Raw genomic sequence first — 22373 nt, forward strand, 5'->3', positions numbered from 1 at the left:
GGGTGAAGAGACTCGCCGAAGAGGGCGTGGTGTACGACGATGAACAGTAATGGACAGATCGGGTACATGCCAATCTTCAAAAGGAAAATTTGTGACTTTGTGACGAGATAATCAACTTCATCAAATGGCTAACGGGGTTGAGAGGAGGGGTGACGGTCCAGACTATCTTTCTCTGCATGTTCATTGAAAGGGACAATTTCTGCCCCATTTATCAAAATTAGGGGCAGACTTGACATTTCAGGGGGCCCGGGGCAGTCACTTTTAATTAGCTCCGCTGTCAGCGACGCGGAGCTTATCAAATAGGTTGATTATCCGTCGTCGTCCGTCGTCCGTCGTCGTCCGTCGTCCGTCGTCGTCCGTCAACAATTGCCTTCTCCTCTGAAACCACAAGTCGAATTGCTTTGAAATTTTATATGCAGTTCACTTGGGGTGACCTCACTTCAGTTTCTTCAAATCATGGTGAAATTTGCATATTTGTATTTTTGGGGCATTTTTTGGTGTTTTTGGTAAAAAAATCTTCTTCTCTGAAACCGCTCGTCCGATTGCTTTGAAATTTGATATGCAGTTTGCTGAGGGTGACTTAAATCAGATTTGTCAAAATGGTGGTGAAATTTGCATATTTGTATTTTTAAGGCAATTTTTGTCATTTTTGGTAAAAAAATCTTTAAAAATCTTCTTCTTCAAAACTACCAGTCAGATAGCTTTTATATTTGGTACATATGTCCCTAGGGATGATCTATTTCAGATTTGTTCAAATTGTGCAGAAATATGCAAATTTGCATTTTTAAGGCAATTTTTGCCATTTTTGGTCAAAAAATGTATTTCTCAAAAAGTACTGGTCTGACAGTTTTGAAATTTGGTATACAGGTTTCTATAGATGAACTAAGTACTATATATATTGAATTTCTGATGAAATCTGTAATTTTGTATTTTTGGGGCAATTTTTGCCATTTTTGGTCAAAAAATGTGTATTTCCAAAACTACTCACCTGATAGCTTTGAAATTCGGTATACAGGTTCCTACAGATGAACTAAATGATATTTGTGGAAACAATGATGAAATCTGCAATTTTGTAATTTTGGGGCAATTTTTGCCATTTTTGGTCCAAAAATGTGTTCCTCAAAAAGTATTGGTCTGATAGCTTTGAAATTTGGTATACAGGTTTCTACAGATAAGCTTAGTAATATATATTGAATTTCTGATGAAATCTGTAATTTTGTATTTTTTGAGCAATTTTTGCCATTTTTGGTCAAAAAATGTGTATTTCCAAAACTACTTATCTGATAGCTTTGAAATTTGGTATACAGGTTTCCATAGATGAACTAAATGATATTTATTGAAATAATGATGACATCTGCAATTTTGAATTTTAGGGCAATTTTTTCTCATTTTTGGTCAAAAAATGCGTTTCTCAAAAAGTACTGGTCTAACAGCTTTGAAATTTGGTATACAGGTTTCTATATATGAACTAAGTGTGATATTTTGAAATCAACACATAACACTGTCTTTTACCTTTTGGCAGTTTCTAATTTCTGCCAGCCTACACCATATACACAGTATTTCTAATGTACTGAATGCTGGATGATGCAGAGCAAGACACTGAAGAGTCAATGTATATATTTTGAGCATTGGTATTGTTTATTATTCACTATTTATGAAAATACATGTCTTAAAGTACACTAAATCTAAAACTTTGGAAGTCCATCAAACAAATGTGTGTACACTGTAGCAATGCTTGACTTCCAGCAACTAGTTGCAGGTAAGATCTCGTTTTTTTTCAAAGTAACTGGACTTCCAGCATTGTAGCGTTAAATGCAGTGCCTTCCGCAAGTGATACTGGAAGTGCAACATAAGCATTAAGTGGCAGGAACACCATAAGTACCACAATTCACTGTATCCCAATACTGGAAGTCTAATTTTCCAACAGGTACATGCAAGTTCCTGGCTATATTCACAATTACTGGAAGTCCAACTTTCTAATGTTGAAGTCTCAACTGTTCCTGTAAGAGAATATCTGTGCAATGCATTTTGGAAGTCCAACATTCTAATGTGTAAATCTTGAATGTTCCTGTAAGAGAGTATCTGTGCAACGCATTTTGGAAGTCCAACATTCTAATGTGTAAATCGTGAATGTTCGTGTAAGAGAATATCAGATCTGTGCAATGAAATTTGGAAGTCCAACATTCTAATGTGACAGTGTCAATCTTCAATGTTCGTGTAAGAGAATATCAGATCTGTGCAATGAAATTTGGAAGTCCAACATTCTAATATGACAGTGTCAATCTTGAATGTTCGTGTAAGAGAATATCAGATCTGTGCAATGAAATTTGGAAGTCCAACATTCTAATGTGTAAATCTTGAATGTTCCTGTAAGAGAATATCTGTGCAACACATTTTGGAAGTCCAACATTCTAATGTGTAAATCTTGAATGTTCCTGTAAGAGAGTATCTGTGCAACACATTTTGGAAGTCCAACATTCTAATGTGTAAATCTTGAATGTTCCTGTAAGAGAATATCTGTGTAATGAAATTTGGAAGTCCAACATTCTCAAATGTAAGTCTTAATAAATGTCGCTGTGAGAGAATATCAATGCAATGGAATTTGGAAGTTCAGCATTTGAACATAAACCAAAAAAATCACATAGAATTAGACACATATTTTGAAACTTTTTAAAAATCTATTGCAACTATCGGTTGGTAAGAACATTCAAAAGCATTGCTTGTATTGTACTCACTGTGTATACTCATGCCTTTCAAGTATTTGGCAATCTTGTTTGTATTCTCAAAATTGAATGACTTGCTGTATTCTCATGATGAAAATCTTGTATTCCCATAATACAACAGTCCTTAATAAAACTCAGTGTTTCTTTGAGCATAAACAAATGCACTGTGTGTGAAGCCATCATCAAGAGGTGTGATACATGGCGACTCGAATCATCATTTTTTCAAAACTGACAGCTGGAGGTGTGAAGGTAAGATTCTCTTATGTGTTTTAGTGAGAGAAAAAACCCCGAATGTATGGGGTTGTTATGGGTAATAAACAAACATTGTTTGGAAAATAAAAATGTCTGCCAATCTGCCACTGAATTGTAATATGCTCTGACAATAGATTATTTTGGCACTGCATGCATCTCAGTATATTTTTCTGATTTTATCAGCTAAATCTCCAGGCATTTTGAAGTCTTGATTCCATGACATTGTTGCCAATATCATTTTAACTGGTACATCTATGTAGCATTGACTTTTTTTCCACACCTCATCTCCATCTATGTAAGCATCTTCCAATGCCCCATACATTAACAACCCACGAAATTTTTTTTTGTTCGCAGATACACTGGCAACCTTATAAATAAAAGGATCTTCAGGATTATAGTCCGATTTTTTAAATGGCTTGCAGAGTAATAATTGGCCTTCTTTCAATCTCGTGAAGACTTCTTCTGTTGGAAGGATCTGAACATCCTCAAACTCATAACGATCTGAAATCCAAAATTAAAAACTATGGTAAGCCAATTTGTACCGATCAGAAACAGTGAGAATTGAGATGTAGATCATAAAAGGCCAATCATTTAGGCTTCCCATCATGTACACGTACTGTCATTTTGTCAAATAATGTATCATCTACCTACCCTCTATTGGGGTGACTTTCTCAGTAACTGTACTTTTCCTTGGACTTTTTGATTGTTGATCTTTTGTTGTGCATGTGGTGATTTGGAACATGTCTGTGTCTGATGCTGCAAATGAAAATAAAATTAAAGTGTATCATTTATGAGCATACATATGTAGAACACCTAAAAAAACCTCAATATTCTAAAGTAGCAGTTTTATTGTGCTTCTTAACAGTTTTCATTGCAGTTGCTCTGCACAAGACAGGCTCTCATTAAAAACTGGTGAATTAAGGGTGTATGGTCATGGGTTGTGTACTACTATTGTAAAAAGTGAGAAATAACTTAAAAATTTGTGCAATCATTTTTCTGATTCTCCATTTTTCTTTCACTTTCACTGAAAGAACATGTTCCTTTGTGTAAGAAGCGGGAAAGACATACTAAAAAAAGGTACAAGGTGACACAGTATTATTTTCTCTGAACTTTATTCACTGAAACATGAAAATCAGAAACCACAAAACATTGATGTCATATACATGTACTGTGTATGTGTACATTTTATGTCTTTTAGTATATCGATCACATTTGTGAAAATGAGAAAGTTATTTGCTATCCCTAACAGGGAAACAGAATTCTCAATACTAATAAAATCTAAAATGGCTACAATGGTAGACATTTTATTCATCGGGTGCCAGTTGTATGTTCATATTTTATTTTCCTCAATTCAACTAAACTACATAATATAGCAATGAGAAAGTTATTTGCTAAAAGGGAACAAGAATTTCCAATACTAATAACATCTGACATTATACTCATCAAGTGCCAGTTGTATGTCCACATTTTATTTTTTCCAATTCAACTGTGAAACAGCTATGATAAATGTTTTAAACCAGCCAAACCACCAGTAAACCATTATAAACAGGCTAAAACAACCCATATGTTATCAAGTAAATGACCAATAATAACACATTGTACACCTACTGCCGTAACCTATGGGAGTTTGACCGTACAATAAATTTCCGTATTTGTATAGTACGCGGAGTCCCGATATGGGAGACGTGCGACGCGTTCTTCAGTGTGAGTAAAACTATGTATTGAGTTGACTAATGTACGTCTGGTTTTGCTGAATGCCAGCTCATTTGCAAAACCAAAATACAGCATAGTTTACAAGACTGAAATCAGGATAAAAATTGTCTACCAAAAAATGGCAGCAATGTGGTCATATGCAAATTTTTTCAACACCAAAATTAAGTATTGCAGCACTCAAAGTTTGTACCAAATTTTGGCTTTCATCTGAGTTTTATTTTTTCAAGAAATATGTTATTGGTCAAAATATGTCATTTTAACCCTGTACCCATGCCTTAACTTACTTCGCCGCACAGTTGCGTGTCCAGATTTTTGGCAATTTAACTGTAAAACTACTAAGTATATAATAGCAATGAGAAAGCTATTTGCTATAAAAAGGGAACAAAAATTTCCAATACTTATTATATACGAAATGGCCATAATGATGGAATTGTAAACATCAAGTGTCCACATTTTATGTTTCCTACTTCAACTTTGAAACTTCATCATATATATGGCAAATTCACACACAATACAGTTCTTTTAGCTGGTCCTTAATATTACATTTCAGATGGTTATGCTTGGTGAATTTAAATCCCGTCAAAAGAATCTTCTCCTTGGAACTTTCTCAAGCCATGGTTCAGAACGCCTTCCTACACGTTTGAGAGTGGTTTCCATTTAGTGGTCCAGCCGCCATGCCACCAATGAAGTGTGACTGATAAATCATCAATCACCGTTACCTCCCCTATTAATGGAACCTCTTTCCAATGTTCTAGGGCAGCAGCTGCCATCTGACCCACAGCAAAAGTGACATCCCCTGGTGTCCTAACAGTTTCTACCGCTTGTGATGAGGAAGGACGAGCTCCTGTATAAACCTGAAAATGTCCATGCCAGAATAACAACTTAATATTACAACTGACAAATAATTCATTGTTTATCATCAGAGATTGAATTGCACTTGCATGTGAATCTCATAACATTAGGAGTTTCATTTTACATTTACCTTATTTGAACCATCTAAATGAAGTGTTCTCCGGTGAAGATTGAGGAGATCCTCTGAAAGTGGAGGCCGGGCCAAGGTTTCCATGTTTCTTCTCAACTTCTTATGAATAATTTCTTGTAGAGGCCATTCAGCCTGTTGTTGTTCTGCTAAGTACTGTGGCAAGGTTGAACTGAGAAAGTCTTCCCACCAATTTTTCTGTTCTTCTGTGACAACTCTGACAGTGCTGCTGTTGATAAGCTTTGGAATGTCTTCCAGTATTTTGTTCACATTCATCTTAACATCAGATGGCACTACCATACCAGGAATTCATAGTGGCTTGGCCTATCAAACAATTTGATTTTGGGTTACGATCATGAAGAATAGTCCAGATTCTCAAGGTACTATGTGAATGCTACATTTCAGGCAAACTTACTGTGTTCTAGAAATCAGTGAACATGGTACTTGTGTCACATTACAACTGTATTCTATGGTGAATAACAAGAACTTCACTAGTGGCAAATCATTTCTCACACATCAAAAGTCAACAAAAAATCATCATTAAACTGCATCACTCTGAGTACATGTACATGGGCATACTCTGCAAACATCACATTTACTTAATTTCACTCCATTGAAATTTTGCTTTCTATAATGTTAGCTCAAGTGAAATATGCTCTGATGTGACATTTTTGTAGTAAAATTCCTGACTATAATTCATTAGTCTGCATTAACATGAGTTGAACATAAATATATATGTGGACAAATCAAGACAGAATATTAGATTACAAGTACTGTTCCTTTAAAAAATAAACCTCACCTTTAGAAGTTTAAGAGACCCATCAGTTGGAATCCATTCAGTATCTGTGCTCCATATCTTATACTGAAGTTTGGCACATCCAGTCTCATCCTTTGAGATTTTAAATGCATGAGGTACAGAGTGGTTGTGTAGATCAGCAGCTACAGGTTTAATCCAGTCACGAATGTCAAACATTCTGTCTAGTAGGTGCACACTTGAACCACTTCTAGAATAGCCTGACTTCAAGATTCCAAGTACAATATCAAGCAACTCTAAAAATTGTAAAATAGAAAATTCATTGTTTACAATCTGTGGTGTAATCACACACTTAGTTCTTGTTGGAATGCACCCTCTAGTATATACAGTGTAAACTGATTTTCAAGATTTCCAACACCTTTCTCATTAAATGCAATGTCACATCCAAGTTAATTATGGTTACAATTTAAAGGTGTCAGAAATTTCAAAAACCTTTTACTCATGGCAATCACAAAAAATGTGTCTTCCTGGAAAAATATAATTGCATCAACCAGCTGGTTCATTAAATTGTTGTCTTTTGAAATGAACCAAAACTGTTAACTGGTAAAAAAAAGTTGTCAAAACTGCACTTGGTTATTTTGAGGTATCAGATATTTCCAACCCCTTTTCTCCTTTTGCTATCATGATGAAATGTTTACCAATAAAAATACTGCACTAATGAATTATCTGTAGTGTAAAATTAAGAATACTAATAGACTTACCATCCACAGTTACAACATTCTTGCCACGGATATTATTGGCAATGACGCTGAATACTTGGTCAATGTCTAATTTGGAAAGAAACAAAGGAAATTAATTTTGTTTCTATATTAAAGTTTAAGTGGGGACCATTCTGATAAAATACAGAGCATTACAACTATAACTGACCTGGATTATTTCTGAAGAACCATTGAAAGAAACCATGCATTTTATGTCAACCTAGCACAACTTACTGTCAAAAGCCTGTATGGTACCTCAAAATGATTACAGACAGAAATTCAAAACAACCAAATTATGCCCTAAATAGTGTAGTTTTTATATGTCAAAAACGAGCACTGATATTTAGATTACTGGTGACATGCAAAATTAAATGAAACTTCTCTGACAGACTCTTCAAGTCAAAGTGAGATTAGTTCAATTTCAAGGATATCTGAAATAAAGTGCTTCAGTACGTACCTTCGTGAGTGTGGCCTCTCATGAGAAAATTTACAAACACCTGAAAAGAAGAAAAGGAAAGACAAAGTTCATTAGGAAAGTAGGTATATTTTTTTAATGTACGTGCAGTTTGATTACCATTGTGGATATTTGGAAAATACAGAAATCTAAATATTTCAAAACTTTTTTTATTTGAAAGCTGTTCATTTGGGAAAAACACACTAAACACTGTCACTGTGACAACTCATATTGCTGCAAGTCTGAAAATAGCAGTCAGATGTGATTGGACAGAATTATTGAAGTCATTGAAGTTCAACCTATAGTTTTGCTAGCTAGCTTGCCTCAATGAGATTCATTAAAAATGAAAAGCTGTTAAAACAAGCTTACATGTACCTCATTGAAAACGCCTTCCTCAACTAAGTAGCCAAAGAAAGAGAAAACAAACTTATTCTTGTTTTCTCGAAACAGTTGTCAAACTGGAAAAATCCAGTGTCTGGAATCTGGTCCAACTCCTGCAGGATGCGTAGGACAATATTCATTGTCAAATTACTGTCATGGGGGTATTGCATAAGATCAAAGTATCCGATGGCATGTCTCCCATGTACTAGTGTACCAGTCAGGTGGGTTCGGAGTGACCATAACCCACTTGTTGATTTTCTAGTCTGGGCCAATCTTGGAATGCATAGCTTATTTTGGTCCATTCCATCGACAATAACACTGAGATATTTATCAGGTTTGCCTCTGGCTAGCTCTCGATGATCAAAATAAGTCTGGCGTTCAGCTCTGAAATGTGACACATTAAAGAATGATTACAGATTATGGTCCGTCTGTATTCAGTCATCTGATTGACTAAAGGCATTGCTAGGGTTAAAATTATTGAGTACATGTAGCTTTAGTGCCTTTACAGTGAAATAATTAACACAAGGTGATAATATACCTTTTACGTGACACAGTCTCTTTGAAAATCTCAGTACAGTGTTAGCTGTTTCATAAAGTTGCACAAATTCTCAAATTCTAGTACATATGTACCCAGTACATTTTTATGGCTCAGATGTGTTCTGGAAGGGTGATTATGCTCTATTTTAATGACTGGATATATTTGATTTAAACAATCACCTTCTGATATTTCCTGCCAAATTTGCAAATGTTCTCCAGGAGGCTTACATGTACATCCATTTCCAAATAAACTAAATAATTAAGTAAGTCTTATCAAATGTCTTCAGAATACTCACATGTTCACGGTATTGTGTTCCTCCATTAGTCTGTCAATTAGACTCTTAACTTCTGGATCCATAGTGCTTGCTTTTTCTTCTTTTAATGCAACACAGACATCACACTTAGTGAAGCGATTTTCCTATTGAGATACACAGAGAAAATATTTTACTTCATGGTTATCAAAACCTGACAATTTTCTGTCATTGAGAATAAGGCTGTAAAAAGAAACGTTTATGATTTTTCTTATGGCGGACAGCAAAGTCAAAGAATTAGTGGTACAGTTCTGAATGGCATGGAAATTTCTGACCCCTTTTCCATATTTGTGATAGTTAAAAGCTCTTGATGATGATGAAGATAGACAATATACAGATAAAAGAGAATTGTATTATCATCCAGCATATTTTATCAACCAGTGATCAAATGCCTTCATTTAGTCAGCAATTCGACTGAATATTAACCTGTGAATGTTACTTACTGGTGGAATCTTTACATGATTGAAATGCTCATTCCATAATCGTAGAAACTGAGAACAACAAACTACTTTGTGTTGTGTATCTTGCTTGGTTGCCCTATTAACTTCAGAAGAAACATAGGTTGAATAAACTGCTACTTTGGTCAGAAATGATGGGAGATGAATGCGCTGAATATCTGGCATTTTATCACCAATTTTGGTGAAGTATGCTCTCATCCATGCCAAAGCAGATCGAGTTTCAACTGTCGATTTTCGTCCGGAGTTTTCAGAAAGGGTACCCGCTACAATAATGCCATCCCTATGGGCTTTCTGAGCAGCAGTAAATAGTGCCTTCGGGATATTATGAGCAGCTAACCAGGCTGACTTGCACACCTCCACACCTCTGACTATGAATACAGTTTTCCCATCAGATGCTGTATTCGATATGAGATAATCTAAAATGTGCTGTACCTGAGCTCCTCTCTTTCCAATTTTCTCAAATAAATGTTGTGCCACAACAAAGTCTTCCTGCGAAAGACGTAAACTCAGGCAATCCCATTCACATCCACAGCTATTTTCAAAGGCTGTAAATAAGGGAAAGTTAAATTGGTATCACAAACTTTGTTTAGTGAAGTGAAATTCATAAAATGTGTGGTTACTGTACCAGTACATCTGTACTCAAGATACAACAGATCTAATTACTGGCCCTTCTATCATAATTTTAAAAGTATCTCTTTAATTCATCTTGACCAGACAGTGAACAAATGTTATTTGTTACATACCTGCTAAATAATTTCTTCCTGGGAGTGCCTGAGATGGAGGTTGAGGCAGCTGGTTTTCACCTGTAATGGATGAAACACATATGATATTTATAAACATGCCAGTCATAGGTAAATTAATCAGTAATTATTTTGAAAATTAAAATCACTTGATTGCATATATGCTATTCACCCAAGGATGAAATTTACTGGTAGAAAGCTCTTGATATGCAAATGAGAATAACCCTTCGACCTCCACATTTGCCTGCCTAAATTTTGAAGGAATTTTTTTCATATTTTCTTTCATTTTTAACTGATGCTTTTTCCCTTTTGGACACAAAATGTTTAACATGACTCTGGTTTTAGAATTTGGTCGAAATTCTGTCAAACTTATCATACTTTATCTAATTACAGCAGATAAGCAGACTATTTTGTGGAAGGTGTCAAAGTTGACAACAGGCAATCAATGGGTTAAAGAGACAAGTTTATCTTTTGAACTTCAAATTTTAAAATTCTACTCAAGTCAAGTGGTTGATTGACTAAATGAAAAAAATTACCACTTACCTGTATTGGGTAATCCGTTTTCTGATTTTTCATCTGATGATGAATCAAGACTTTCAGCAAAGTGAAATGACTGCTCACTGTTGTCTACTTCACTGTCACTTGATTCAGAAGATGAATCAAGGACAAACACTTTCCTCGGTTGAAGTTCTTCTGAAGTATCAGAGCTGATTTCGATGATATCAATAGAAGAATCTGAATCACTAGTATCAAGGTCTTCCACAGCGTTTGCCATGATGCAGCACAACCAACAAACCCTTTACAAATGAGTCTGCTAGTTCAATTTTCCCGCCTAAAAGTAATAGTTTGCTCACATGACATATAACAGCCAATCCCTGCACAGTAACTGTAGCAAACATTAGAAATTTTGTTCCAGTATGAGCACATGCAACACACATGATGCATAGATGATTGGTACCTGAAAGTTTTAGGACATTCCACTTTCTCTGAGGGGTTGTCAACTATCTTGGTCCTGATTGGACACTGCAACTTTGTATTACTATTGGCAAATCAGAAGCTTGCACTCAAACTTCAGACCAATTAGAAGCAAGCATCAAACAAAATTGACATATGTCATAAGCCATGTGAGCTACACCAGAATTTGGCTGGTCCCTGGGGCAGAACACAGTTTTCCACCGCCGTAGACACAGCTAGCTGAACCTGCCAGACTACAATATTTTTTTGTAAATTTTTCAAGACCAGAGAAGTTTATATAAAGAGCAAGGTAAGTGGAATTTTCTCAAGTTCTAAAATTCTGTTGATGCACAGATACTTCTCAAAATTTGGGGCATGGGTAAATAAATTACCTTTGCCACATTTAAACTGTGGAACGATATAGGTTGCTTTGAGAATTATGCACAGTTTTTAAGGACATGAACTAATTTTTTCAAACTGACCTGCACATTTTTGTGAGGTATAGTTTTCAGACATATACATAAATCTTTCAGGCAATTTCTATTTTTGTTATTTGGTTTCATGTTATCAGAAACCTTTGAATAAGTATCTGTGAAGTGATTCAAATTTGTGGTATTGAAATGCACATGTTATTTGCACGTGTTTGACAGGTTTTTTAACGAACGTTTCTTCCTTAAGGTAATATGAACCTCGAAAGTGAAAGACTTAAACTTTTGCTCTAACTTTCCTCAAGGAATCTTTCAATCATTCTCTTTTCAAAATCAAGAATAAAAATAGGGGGTCACCGTGCAAATTTTGGTAATAGAGAAACAAATTACCCAAGATTTACCGATATTAGAAATTCAAAATGGCCGCCATCCCTGTGTTAACTCTATGGCGAAAAATTAAAATTTTCGAATTTCGAAAAACTAAGCCGGTAAAAAGTTTTCTTTCACCTTGAGCTTTAAAATGAACCCCCACATGTGGTATATCAGAAGAGAACTGTAAAAGTTTGAGAGTCCGAATGTCTGTCCCCGAGGTGCATTCTACCTTAATTGCAAATATTATATGGTAATCGTGAATGACTTTTTCAGGAAGTTTTATCATGCAGTTTATTTTTAAACCAGTGAGCTTTATTCCCTTGCATCATTTAAAGGTTAAAAATAATTTCCTTTAATTACAGATGCCAAAAGGAAAAACTTGGGCATTGAACTATGGTGATGGTGAAGACAGAAATGTCTACATATTTGTGAAAAAAGGGCAGGATTCCTATGAGAGAAGAAAAGATAAAAAAAAGAATGTAATACCACAGGTTGTTAGTGCCATTGGAAAAAAACACTAATGGCGAAGAAAAGATCGTGGTAAGTTTAAAGGTCTGATATCAACTTGTTGATTGATTCAGGTCAATTTACAATTTTTGCTCTGACCACTGACGTTATAGACTTTGATAAATTCTAACTTTACCACATGGGATATAGAATTTTATGCTTCTAGAAGACTTTGCTGTGGCAAAATAATGTGTGGTATTATTCAGATGATATTCGTCTCAAAAATAGGGAAGGTAGGTTGGGAATATTTTCATTATTTTGTAGTTTTTTATTTCTTTTGTGCTAGAAGTCATATCAAAAATACTTGTGATTACATCTTACAAAAAAATAAGACAACACCTCTGCTCTCTAGATTTTGTAATTTTATTTTTATGCCAATTTTCATGTAAATTACATGCATGATTATTATATATTATGCATTTGTTAGCTGTGAAAAGTTCAGGTTCTGAGGTAAAATTAGGGTAGGTCTTATTGGAACCACGCAATCACTTTGTTTTTGGTGTAAACTAAATAGAAATCAATACTATTGGCAAGACATTAGACAAAGTTTGACCTGTAAAGTATTTGCTTTTATCAAGAACTTAAAAGTTAAAACTTTTCCTTGCTCAATGATCATCTGAAGGACAATTTTAATTTTAGAAATGAACCTTCTGAAAACTTATGCCATCCAGTAGAAAAATACTACAATGATTATAGTTGAATTATTAGAGAGAAATTATGTGCTTCTAAGGAGTGTCTGTGATAAAATTTACAAACTTGATTTCAGTAATGTTTCAGTACTAGAGCTTCGCATGGCATGATGTTACTGTTTAAATTTGTTTCAGAAATATCCGAGACTTTTTAGTGATTCATGTTTATGCATTTGCTCATTTTTCAAATCACAGGAGCATATGTGTCAAAGGGCAATATGTACATTTTCTACTTGTGACTTCATGCTACATAATATTTTATGTACTAGACATTGTTTTTAAAGGGTTAATTTTAATATTTGTTTTCCTTTTACCCTTTAGTTTCAGACTGCTGTAAATGAGAAAGGTTTGCCAACGTTTTTCATGTTAAAAATGAAATACTTCAATGTAGCAGCTAATGAAATGTCATCAAAATTCAGAAGTTCTTCAGACGCTCAACAATTTGCCTCACTGTTCAACAAACTATATGGTAAAAATGTCTCATCTGGGCTTACCAGTGCAACTACTCCCTCGTCTGATGAAAGTGATGTTTCCATGTCTGACCCTGAACCTCCCAAGAAAAAAACTAAGATCAGGAGGAGGAAGAACCTTGAAGCACGACCAATGGCTGTGACACCAGTTGAAAACCAAGCAGGTCAGAAGAAGACTGAGGATTTAAACTCTAAAGAATTTCTGGAATGGATAAATACCGAAAAATCTGTGGGCACTCATCAAGTCATGGTACAGTCCCTCCACCCACCATCACCAAAACACACAGTCAGAGCCATCAGAATGGATTATGTAAAACAACTGGAAGAGATCATCATTAAAAAGCCTGCTACACTACTAGCTCAGCCTCTCCTAGGAATTGTGAGTGAAAGCAGTGATAAGGAGTCTTTTAATCCAGCACTAGTCAACAGGTATAAAATTCATATTATTGGTGGCAACCACAGGCGTGAAGCCCTGCAGCGACTTCAAACAGTACCTGAAGTACCAGTGATCCTTTATGTGGGTGAGTTTTTCTACACTTAGATATTATTTTTGGGTACAAAATACTATGTGCAAATGTGACAAAAGGAAGAGGTTTTACAATGTAAAGAACATTTTGTGCAGATTGTCAATTTTGCAAGTTTCATTAGAAAATCAGTCAATGCAAAATCCATATCTTGTCTCAAACATTGTTATGTATATATGCCATAATGAATAAAAACTTTAAATTTCAGGCTGTACAGATGAGGAAGTGATTCGTTTGGCTCAACTCCATAATACAGTTGCACAGACCATTAAGTTCTATGACACCATAGAAAAGGTAGGTTATATTCATAAGTGTGAAAGTTCATCTGTGGATAGTAGAAGTAGATGTTAGATTTGTTGACTTTCCCTTTCAGCACACAGAAACACTAACAGCTGCTCTTTTGTTGATTTACTGTTAGTTAATCATAGAATTGTGTCTGTATGCATGGAATTTATGGGATACAGGGATCAAAGAGCAATTAGACAAGTAAACTTACTTCTGAGTGATTGAATTTTTTATTGAGTCTACTGATTTCAGCTGGAAAACGAATATTACATAAAACAAGTAGTATCTCTGCATGAGTTAATGTGCTGAAATTAAATTTACCTACACACATTTCAAAGTTAGTAAAAAATCATTCATTTTTATTTTTAAGGCAACATACAGTCGCAAAATGCTGTATGAGATGGCAGAGCAGAAAGATGATGATGAACCACCTAAAAGGAAGCCGTCAAAATGGCGCAAAATATGTGCAGAGCATCTGGAAGAAAAGGTAATATTGAACATATAATTGTTGAGGATGTATACGTAACCTATGAGCACATAGAATTGTAGATTATTATAATCTTCCAATATTCCAAAATGGTATAACGTCATCAAAGATCGATGATTCTCCCGTAGTTAACAGCCATATCCCAATGGACTTAAGGAGAATGCAAAAATCCGCAATTAAAATAAATGACAATTCTCTCAATTTTTAATGTATATGTACATCCTTCAATTCAATGTCAACTTTCAGTATTTGTCAATGCAATATCAAGCATGGTGTTATAGATAACTACTGAATTGATGTCTTGGCTTAAAATTATTTGCATGGTAATGCATATGTAACACCTGCAAATGGCGCCAGGTATTCCATCATAAAATGCATGCTTGTCAGTGAAAAAAATCATTAAGATTTACCTTATGTCAAATGCGTGTTTGGTTATTTTTAGATATGCCAACTTCAATAACAAGGGCTGGAAATTTCCAGTCCCTTTTTTTTCACCCTGTTAAATTTTAGAAATACCTTGATCTAATCTGTATAGCTTTAGTAATATGTCTTAATCTCACGTAAAGATGAATTCAGATTCTACATTTTCAATGGGCAAAGAAATGCTTATTTGGCATGAATGTTTTTCTCTATTGATTCATAGTGAAGTAGTATTTATAAGGTTAGCTGTCATATTGTGGATGAATGTAAATGCCTTACTGCCTTATCTTATGGTATTACATTCTCTACACAACAGGAAACTTCTATTGACCTGATCTTCTTTATGGCGTCTCTGAGCACACGATGCTTTGAACTTATTAAAAAGATCGATGAACTCTACAAGGATGGAAAAATTAAAGACCAACGCATGACCAAACAGGAATCACTGATTCTAAACAGACGTATACCAGATTGTAAATCAGCCAATTACAAGTCCTTGAGGAATCTAAAGGAGGAAGAACAGTTTCATCTCCTTCAAAAAGTTGCAGCTTTGGAATGCTCTTTTGAAGAGACTGCTAAAGCAGCGAAAGATATGAAGGAGATGAGGTTTGTACAGGAGTGTTTCCAGAAGAAGGTGGGAGAAGATGACTGGGATACTGTCAAAGAAAAGTAAGTGAATTATTGGTACATGGGTCTTTTGTATGTATCTGTAAAATCTGCTAAGAAATATGGTTTTGCATCATATGAGAATGATTGTTATGTAATGATAATTCAGAAAGTGTTTCAGAATTTGGGGGGTTTTTTGTGACTCTTGGATAATTTCCCACACATTTTATTTCTGTTTTTACAACTTTAGATGTATAAAAAGGTATCAGAAATTTTGGGAACATTTTTATATTGAAGAAATTGGAGTTTTTTCATGTTTGATGCTTCAAGGCATAATTACAATATCAAAATTAATCCCCATTTGCCTTTTTAATTGACTGAAAATTTCATTATTTCAGATATCCTGAATACACAACCTATGGTGCCTTGAAGCCATTTAAAGGTGTCAAACAACTAGAAAAACATCCTCCAGAGTCATTTATCAGGTTCTGTCTGCGAGCAGTGAAAACAGAGAATGGTGACAAGAATGAAAGCACAACTGATGATGATGTAAACACTTCTACATGTATCGCCGGCAACAATGTAGCTATTGTGAAGTATGACCCCGATAGCTGCTTGATTTGAAAGATGCTGTGACAAAACAGAATGGTGCCACATTGATCATTCTGGACATGCTTAAGTGTGAGGTAAATGCTAATATTAAAGGGAAAGGTTTCCCAGGGATTATGTGTTCTTCTATGGAAAACTGAATGGTGCGAAATTTGTCTTTTTTATTCGCTTTCGCTTACTGATAGCGCTATCACAGCCATTTGAAAACCATTTGTCGTAGGTAGAAGTAACGTAAGAGCCTAGCTCTGCATTGACACTTAGATGTATTGGACAAGCCATGGGCAAAAGATATGAAAAAAAGTAGATTTAATAATATGTTTTGTAACCTTTTACAATCTCAAATCTACATTAGTCTGTCACAAATCCTCAAGAAATGGTCATTTTCATTGCTGTTTACTTTTGAATTTTTTATTCTTCAAATGCTGCAATGATTCCTGTGTGTATCACTTTTTTCAGATTTCATTGGAACAATTAAATACAATTTTGCGCATGATGAAAGACGATAATATGCGGACCCTGACATCATCATACAGGTGTATATTAGTTGTAGATGTGAAGACAATGCACCAATATAACTTGGAAGCAGAATGGGCTTTTGCCCACTTGAAATCTGGTGGTATGTTGAAAATAGAATGTTGTAAAATAGAATGTTTTAAATTTAGTGAAATATGCAATCATTAGCTGAACCAACTCTACTTACATGGAGCAAAATTTAGCATATCTTAGGAATACCTTACAGTACATCTTTTAAAGGTTATCCACTTTAAATTTACAAGAAGTTTTCAGATTACAGATGTGAGCTAATGCTGTATCACTGGCGGTATTTTTCAGATAAAAAAGTAGTTTGCGTCTTCATATTGAGCTATGGCAATGAAAGGCAAAGTAACTATGAGGATTTTTTCACAACTGACAATATTTGTGTATTTTAGCATGGCATGAGGTATACATATAAGACATACAATTTTATTTCTCCATTCTCATTTTTCAGATAAAAAAGTAGTTGGCATCCTCATATTGAGCTATGGCAATGAAAGGCAAAGTAACTATGAGGATTTTTTCACTGCTGATGATATTTGTGCATTATTGTCAACAATGTTGGCCTGGAATGCATCTAACACAAGTGTACTCATTACTGAGCAGGGTAAGTTTCTACTGGTGTTGTCTTATTGTATTTATTTGACAACCTTAAATCCAGGGACCTTAAGTGATAAGCCTACAATACATTGTTCAGAAAATGTCCATTTATTGATCAAGTAATTCTTCCAGTTTCATGGCCAATATCGGACGTTTGTTATCATGCCTATTTTAAAGTCATGGAAAAAACCAGGCCCTTTTATATCTGTCATACATGGTATCTGTGTTTAGGTCATTGAAAACTGCATTTTGTGTCTTTCTTCAGGTCATTTCCTTGAAAACAATTGTTATGGCCAAAGTGACCCACAGGATTATTTTTATCTGTCAAAGGGAGAAACATGTTCATGTTCCACTTCATATAACATTTGCATTTAAAATTTAATGAAAGTAAATATTTAATGAATAATCTTGGGCCAAAAAGTGATACTCAGAACTAGTCTGTGCAATCTCAAATGTTCAATTACTTGAAACAGGCAAAATCAAGACATTCAAGCAAAGTCAGGAGATTGAACAGGGACAAAACCACACAAACACTCTGCTGGATACAGAAGAATTTAAGTAAACTTTGAAAATGATACTAACCATATGAAAGTTCACTGACAATAACAGAACATGAAAATTTCAGTGAGATAAAGATTAGCCTTAATAATTCAAAATTATCTGCCCACTGAGTACATTGTATCACCAGAAAAAATTGTGAAAACAATTCTGAGTTTTGTAACTTGCAGGACTTGCAAAAAACTGTTTTTTCTGCAAATTTCTGAACAAAGTAAACTCTTGAAGGAGCATATTGCCAGCGGACAGAAAACAGGCGCTTTAGATCAAGACTTGACATGTGATAGTAGAACACTAAGATTGTATTATTTTTTTTACATTATCAGATATTGGAGTGAAAGCGGTAAAGATGCTGGAAGACAAGAGCCATACCATTGTGTTTGTCACCGAAGGCAGTGTGACAGATAGTCTCTACAAATTGAACAAAACTTAAACAGGAACTTAAAAGCCGGATTATCATAAATCCATGCAAATGTGAAAAAGCCACGCTACTGATTGGACGTGCTGTGATTGGTCCAATAATCCCATAATTTTGCCATGTTTCAGGTGTTCATTGTCATTTAATATTGCATTTGATGTCTGTGAATATGTAGCGACTAAACTTGAGTTTAAAATAAACTGAAAAACATTCCGTTTTTTATCGTAGAATGCATATGTTTCAAAATGTGTTCCCTGCATGACCATTTGACCTCTCTTTGCATATGTCACGAAAGTGCCCATCATGATTATTCAAATTTATCATACGGTCAAAGCAATGCTATGAGAATTCAAAATCTCCCGCCCAGTGTATGCAAATGGCTGCATCATCAGTAATCCCCTATTGTGCGCCCACGGTCCTGTAACTTCCTGTTTAACATTCACAATCTGAGGCTAGGACTGGCCTTGGTTATATACACTTACAGTTACTTTACTTTGTTGTTTGAACTGCATTGTGTAGTAGTTTTGCTGCCTTAGGTGACAAATTTTACTGACTAAATTTGAGAAATTTTCCTGTTAAAAGGACAAGTCGCTGTCTTTTGACCTTCTTTGGTGAAATTTGTTTGGTATGAATTGTTATTTGACTACTTGAAACAAGCTTTATACTTTACACAATCTCCACAGTGTTTGTAGACAAAAAAGATTAACCATTCGATTTAAGATTTCAAAGTACATGTATGTGTATACCTAAAAATCACAGGCAATTTTTGGTGCTTTTTTTTCACTGGAGTGTTCTTGTATATGCCATGATGAGTCATGTTATTTAATGCATATGTAACCAGCTGAGCCTTGGCACATTTCTTCTTGGGTTAGGCATTTCGTAAGAACGTAAAAAAGTCTCAGAAATTCTTGTTCCCTTTTTACATTAGTGTCTCATAGTGCAGCATGATTAAGGCTATTATTTGTCTATCCTCTCATAGAGGATAGACAAAAAATAGCTCCAGGCACCGTACGAGAAGTATTGGACTTGCCTGCAGCTCGTCCAATACGTTGCCACACAGAACCCTCACCCATACATGGCCGTATTTTGTAAATAACCCTATATTATTTAAATGTCATACAGTCCCTGTACACACTCAAAAAATTGAAATGGCCATTGCTCACTGTACAGTTGTTTTGATATGAGTAAAAGAGACAAGTGCAAGTATTCAAAACTGAATGAGAAAAGTTGTTCTCCTGTAATTTTTAAGCTATATTTTGTATTCTTATCATGAGTACCATACAATACGACAGATAATGTTTGAGACTTTGGACCTACTGACTTGAATTTCTTGTGTTTCATGTTAATATGGTGAACGTCTGTCACAAGTCCATTTTGCAGTAAAAAATTTGATGCAACATAAAGGGCACAAGAATTTTTATAACCTTTTGTCATATCGGAATTTCTCAGTTCCTTGAACTCTAAAATCTTGAATGGTAAAAGGAAAATCATGAGAAGTTTGAGCCTTATTAAACTTTCAGGTTTAGATTAGCTTTTATCTTTATCAGTGTAACATCCATGCTCATATGCATTAATGAAAATAAAGTTGTATTTTCTTCTATTTTTGGCATTCTATAATTGAGTGAACGTTACTTGTTGAGTTTTATACATATCTATAGCAGTATTGGCAAGTTAACAGACATATTCTGTCAAAACAACATAACATCTCCGGGTGTTTTAGGATATGTGGAGCATTTCAGTCAAACCCTCTAAAATCGGTATCCCATTAACTGTTCAAGTGGCAACAAATGGGTTACAAAGAGTGAATCACTGAAAATACAGTTGTGTGCAAGACTGTAATCATTTATTTTGTCATTTTTTCTCCATATAAAGTTTCACTATATAAGAAGACTTCAAATTATTGAAGTTAACAATCATAATGATCTAGAAATTTATTTGGACATGAACTACCTAAAAATGAGAATTTTTTAACAAGTATTAAACAAGATAAAGCTATTTTGATCTAACTAAGTAAAATTTAACATTCCTAACTTTATTGATTATAAATAAACGGCCTAAACAATGTGACTTCTTACAAAAATTCATGTAAGCTACTACTTTAGAAAATTGATGGTTTTTTTAGAAGCATACATATGTAGAATCCATCCATCTTGCTTCAGTCTGTTCCCATTTCAGACACTGACAAATCAGGTTCACAGAATTTTCAATACACACAAGGGGACCTCCCAATTCTATAATGCCCCTGCATGCCTTATGTCTGCGATGACCATGAATGTAACCAATATAAATTAACGTATTACCTTCTTCTTCTTTTTGGTCATTTTCAGATGCTGACTCAATATCAGGAACCACTGGAAGAAACACCAATAATCAAAAGTGTAAGTACAAGCAATGCATTGTTTAGGGGTATGTACTTGCCAAAAATTACATTGACCTTGAACGCCATTTGTATGGAAGAAACGTTTATGATCATTAGCTAGTGACTTACTATGTACATCTGTGTCCTTTGTGATTCTGGTTATTTTCTTGGATTTTTTTGACTGTTTGTGAGTGTCCATTTCTGTTTCATTTGTGGGTCCTTGAGTGTATGACACTGCAGAAGAAAATGAGCAGTTGATGTTAAGTTTTACCACCGTAAATAATTGAATACCTGAATAACATGTTAACATAAATTTTATTGCATTGGTGTTTTTTCAACATTTAGTGATACTCTGAAATTTACAGTTGCACAATAGTCATCTATTTCATGTGCTTTACATAGTGTATTAAAATGAAAAATAAAACTCACCCTTGCGCTTCTTAGCTTTCTTCTCTTTATCAGTATGTACTGTTGAGTTAAAAAGATGAACTGCTGTTTGATTTGAGTACTTGCACAATTCTGTCTTTGTTACGGATATATTTAGAATTGCTAAATCAGAAGATAAGCTAGTTCATACCTACCAGCACTTCCTTTAGCTTGTATCAGTTTATTGGCTGTCTTGGGTGTCACCTGAAAACATTTTTCACAATTCAGCATTTCTATGGCTGCACATTGTATTTGCCGCCGTCCATAAGTGACATGGAAAACACCATCTTTAACGTAGATACGCATTTTAGTTCCCTGTTTAAAATTAAACAAGAAATACATTGTAATAAATGGATGAACATTACATGTGAAGACACTCAGGAGTATGACTTCTATTATTACTATCTTGCTTGTAGAAAATTAGGCACTGTAAAGAGATTTTTCTATACGAAGTAGTAACAGCAGCAGTGATGAGAACACCTAACCTAAAACACCATTTATTCTTTCTGTCAAGTACAGTATTAAAATGAACTTGCACAAGAAACACTAATAAAAGTGGAATGGGACTTTTTGCTGAGGGTATACTGTACAACTAGCAAGCAGTGATAATTAATATTGTTATGGCTAAGTGTTCCCTTGGCTAAAAATGTCATCAGAGTCACTTATACAACTTGGTGTCTAAAGCTTCAAATCATGGGCTTGTACCTTGGTCCTGACAGAAGCCGCCTGGAAATCTGCTCTGCTCACTAAGAAAGATTCAAGAAGCTGCACCCTCTCAGTCTTATTTTTCACTCCCTGAAGGTCCTTTGTGATGGAACTAGCCTTCATTGTGGGCTTTGCCTTAAATATTCTCATCACAAGTTCATATTCATCATCCACCATTTTTGCCAAAGTCTCTATTGGTCTTTTTGCATCGCGCACCTTTTTCTGAAGAGAAAAAGTCAGACAGCTTTATTTAGACTAATTATCAATGGTAAGTAAAATTAAGAAGAACCTATTTGTTTTTGCTTTTAGAGTTATAAATTCACTCACAGTAGCACAAAATATCTCCATTAACAGGAATGCTGGAT

General features: G+C 34.8%; 2 protein-coding genes and 3 long non-coding RNA genes across 5 annotated transcripts in view; 3 read left to right on the plus strand and 2 right to left on the minus strand.

The window, feature by feature from the left end:
* The window catches only part of LOC139132468 (uncharacterized), a 179499-nt gene that overhangs the window by 54657 nt on the left and 102469 nt on the right, over positions 1 to 22373 (minus strand). The gene's annotated exons all lie outside the window — the stretch shown is intronic.
* LOC139132936 (uncharacterized) lies at positions 1504 to 21200 on the plus strand. The gene is made up of 3 exons (XR_011552493.1): positions 1504 to 2972; positions 3330 to 3501; positions 20846 to 21200. It is a non-coding gene; the product is annotated as an uncharacterized lncRNA (long non-coding RNA).
* On the minus strand, positions 4071 to 10869 carry LOC139132933 (uncharacterized). The gene is made up of 10 exons (XM_070699283.1): positions 10604 to 10869; positions 10064 to 10123; positions 9753 to 9865; positions 8848 to 8969; positions 8009 to 8398; positions 7637 to 7676; positions 7183 to 7248; positions 6467 to 6717; positions 5671 to 5991; positions 4071 to 5542 (listed from the first exon to the last, which is right to left on the minus strand). The coding sequence occupies exons 1-5, from the start codon at positions 10833 to 10835 to the stop codon at positions 8032 to 8034; spliced, it is 894 nt and encodes a 297-aa protein (XP_070555384.1). The 5' UTR covers positions 10836 to 10869; the 3' UTR covers positions 4071 to 5542; positions 5671 to 5991; positions 6467 to 6717; positions 7183 to 7248; positions 7637 to 7676; positions 8009 to 8031.
* LOC139132935 (uncharacterized) lies at positions 11220 to 13880 on the plus strand. Its single transcript, XR_011552492.1, has 3 exons — positions 11220 to 11324; positions 12177 to 12354; positions 13332 to 13880. It is a non-coding gene; the product is annotated as an uncharacterized lncRNA (long non-coding RNA).
* Positions 13919 to 18467, plus strand: LOC139132934 (uncharacterized). The gene is made up of 8 exons (XM_070699284.1): positions 13919 to 14001; positions 14213 to 14298; positions 14660 to 14776; positions 15513 to 15865; positions 16201 to 16488; positions 16868 to 17027; positions 17400 to 17552; positions 18427 to 18467. Exons 3-5 carry the CDS (start codon positions 14678 to 14680, stop codon positions 16424 to 16426), a joined length of 678 nt encoding a protein of 225 aa, XP_070555385.1. The 5' UTR covers positions 13919 to 14001; positions 14213 to 14298; positions 14660 to 14677; the 3' UTR covers positions 16427 to 16488; positions 16868 to 17027; positions 17400 to 17552; positions 18427 to 18467.

This window comes from Ptychodera flava, chromosome 5 (assembly GCF_041260155.1).
Source record: "Ptychodera flava strain L36383 chromosome 5, AS_Pfla_20210202, whole genome shotgun sequence".
NCBI lineage: Eukaryota > Metazoa > Hemichordata > Enteropneusta > Ptychoderidae > Ptychodera > Ptychodera flava.

Bases quoted from the DNA above. Each gene is read 5' to 3' on its own strand.
- LOC139132933 (XM_070699283.1), bottom strand. From the start codon at position 10,835: ATGGCAAACGCTGTGGAAGACCTTGATACTAGTGATTCAGATTCTTCT. The intron at 10,124-10,603 runs GTAAGTGGTAAT...CATCCATTACAG, and splicing joins AAACGGATTACCCAATACAG to GTGAAAACCAGCTGCCTCAA. The intron at 9,866-10,063 runs GTATGTAACAAA...CCTTATTTACAG, and splicing joins AGGAAGAAATTATTTAGCAG to CCTTTGAAAATAGCTGTGGA.
- LOC139132934 (XM_070699284.1), top strand. From the start codon at position 14,678: ATGCTGTATGAGATGGCAGAGCAGAAAGATGATGATGAACCACCTAAA. The intron at 14,777-15,512 runs GTAATATTGAAC...TCTACACAACAG, and splicing joins CAGAGCATCTGGAAGAAAAG to GAAACTTCTATTGACCTGAT. The intron at 15,866-16,200 runs GTAAGTGAATTA...TCATTATTTCAG, and splicing joins TGGGATACTGTCAAAGAAAA to ATATCCTGAATACACAACCT.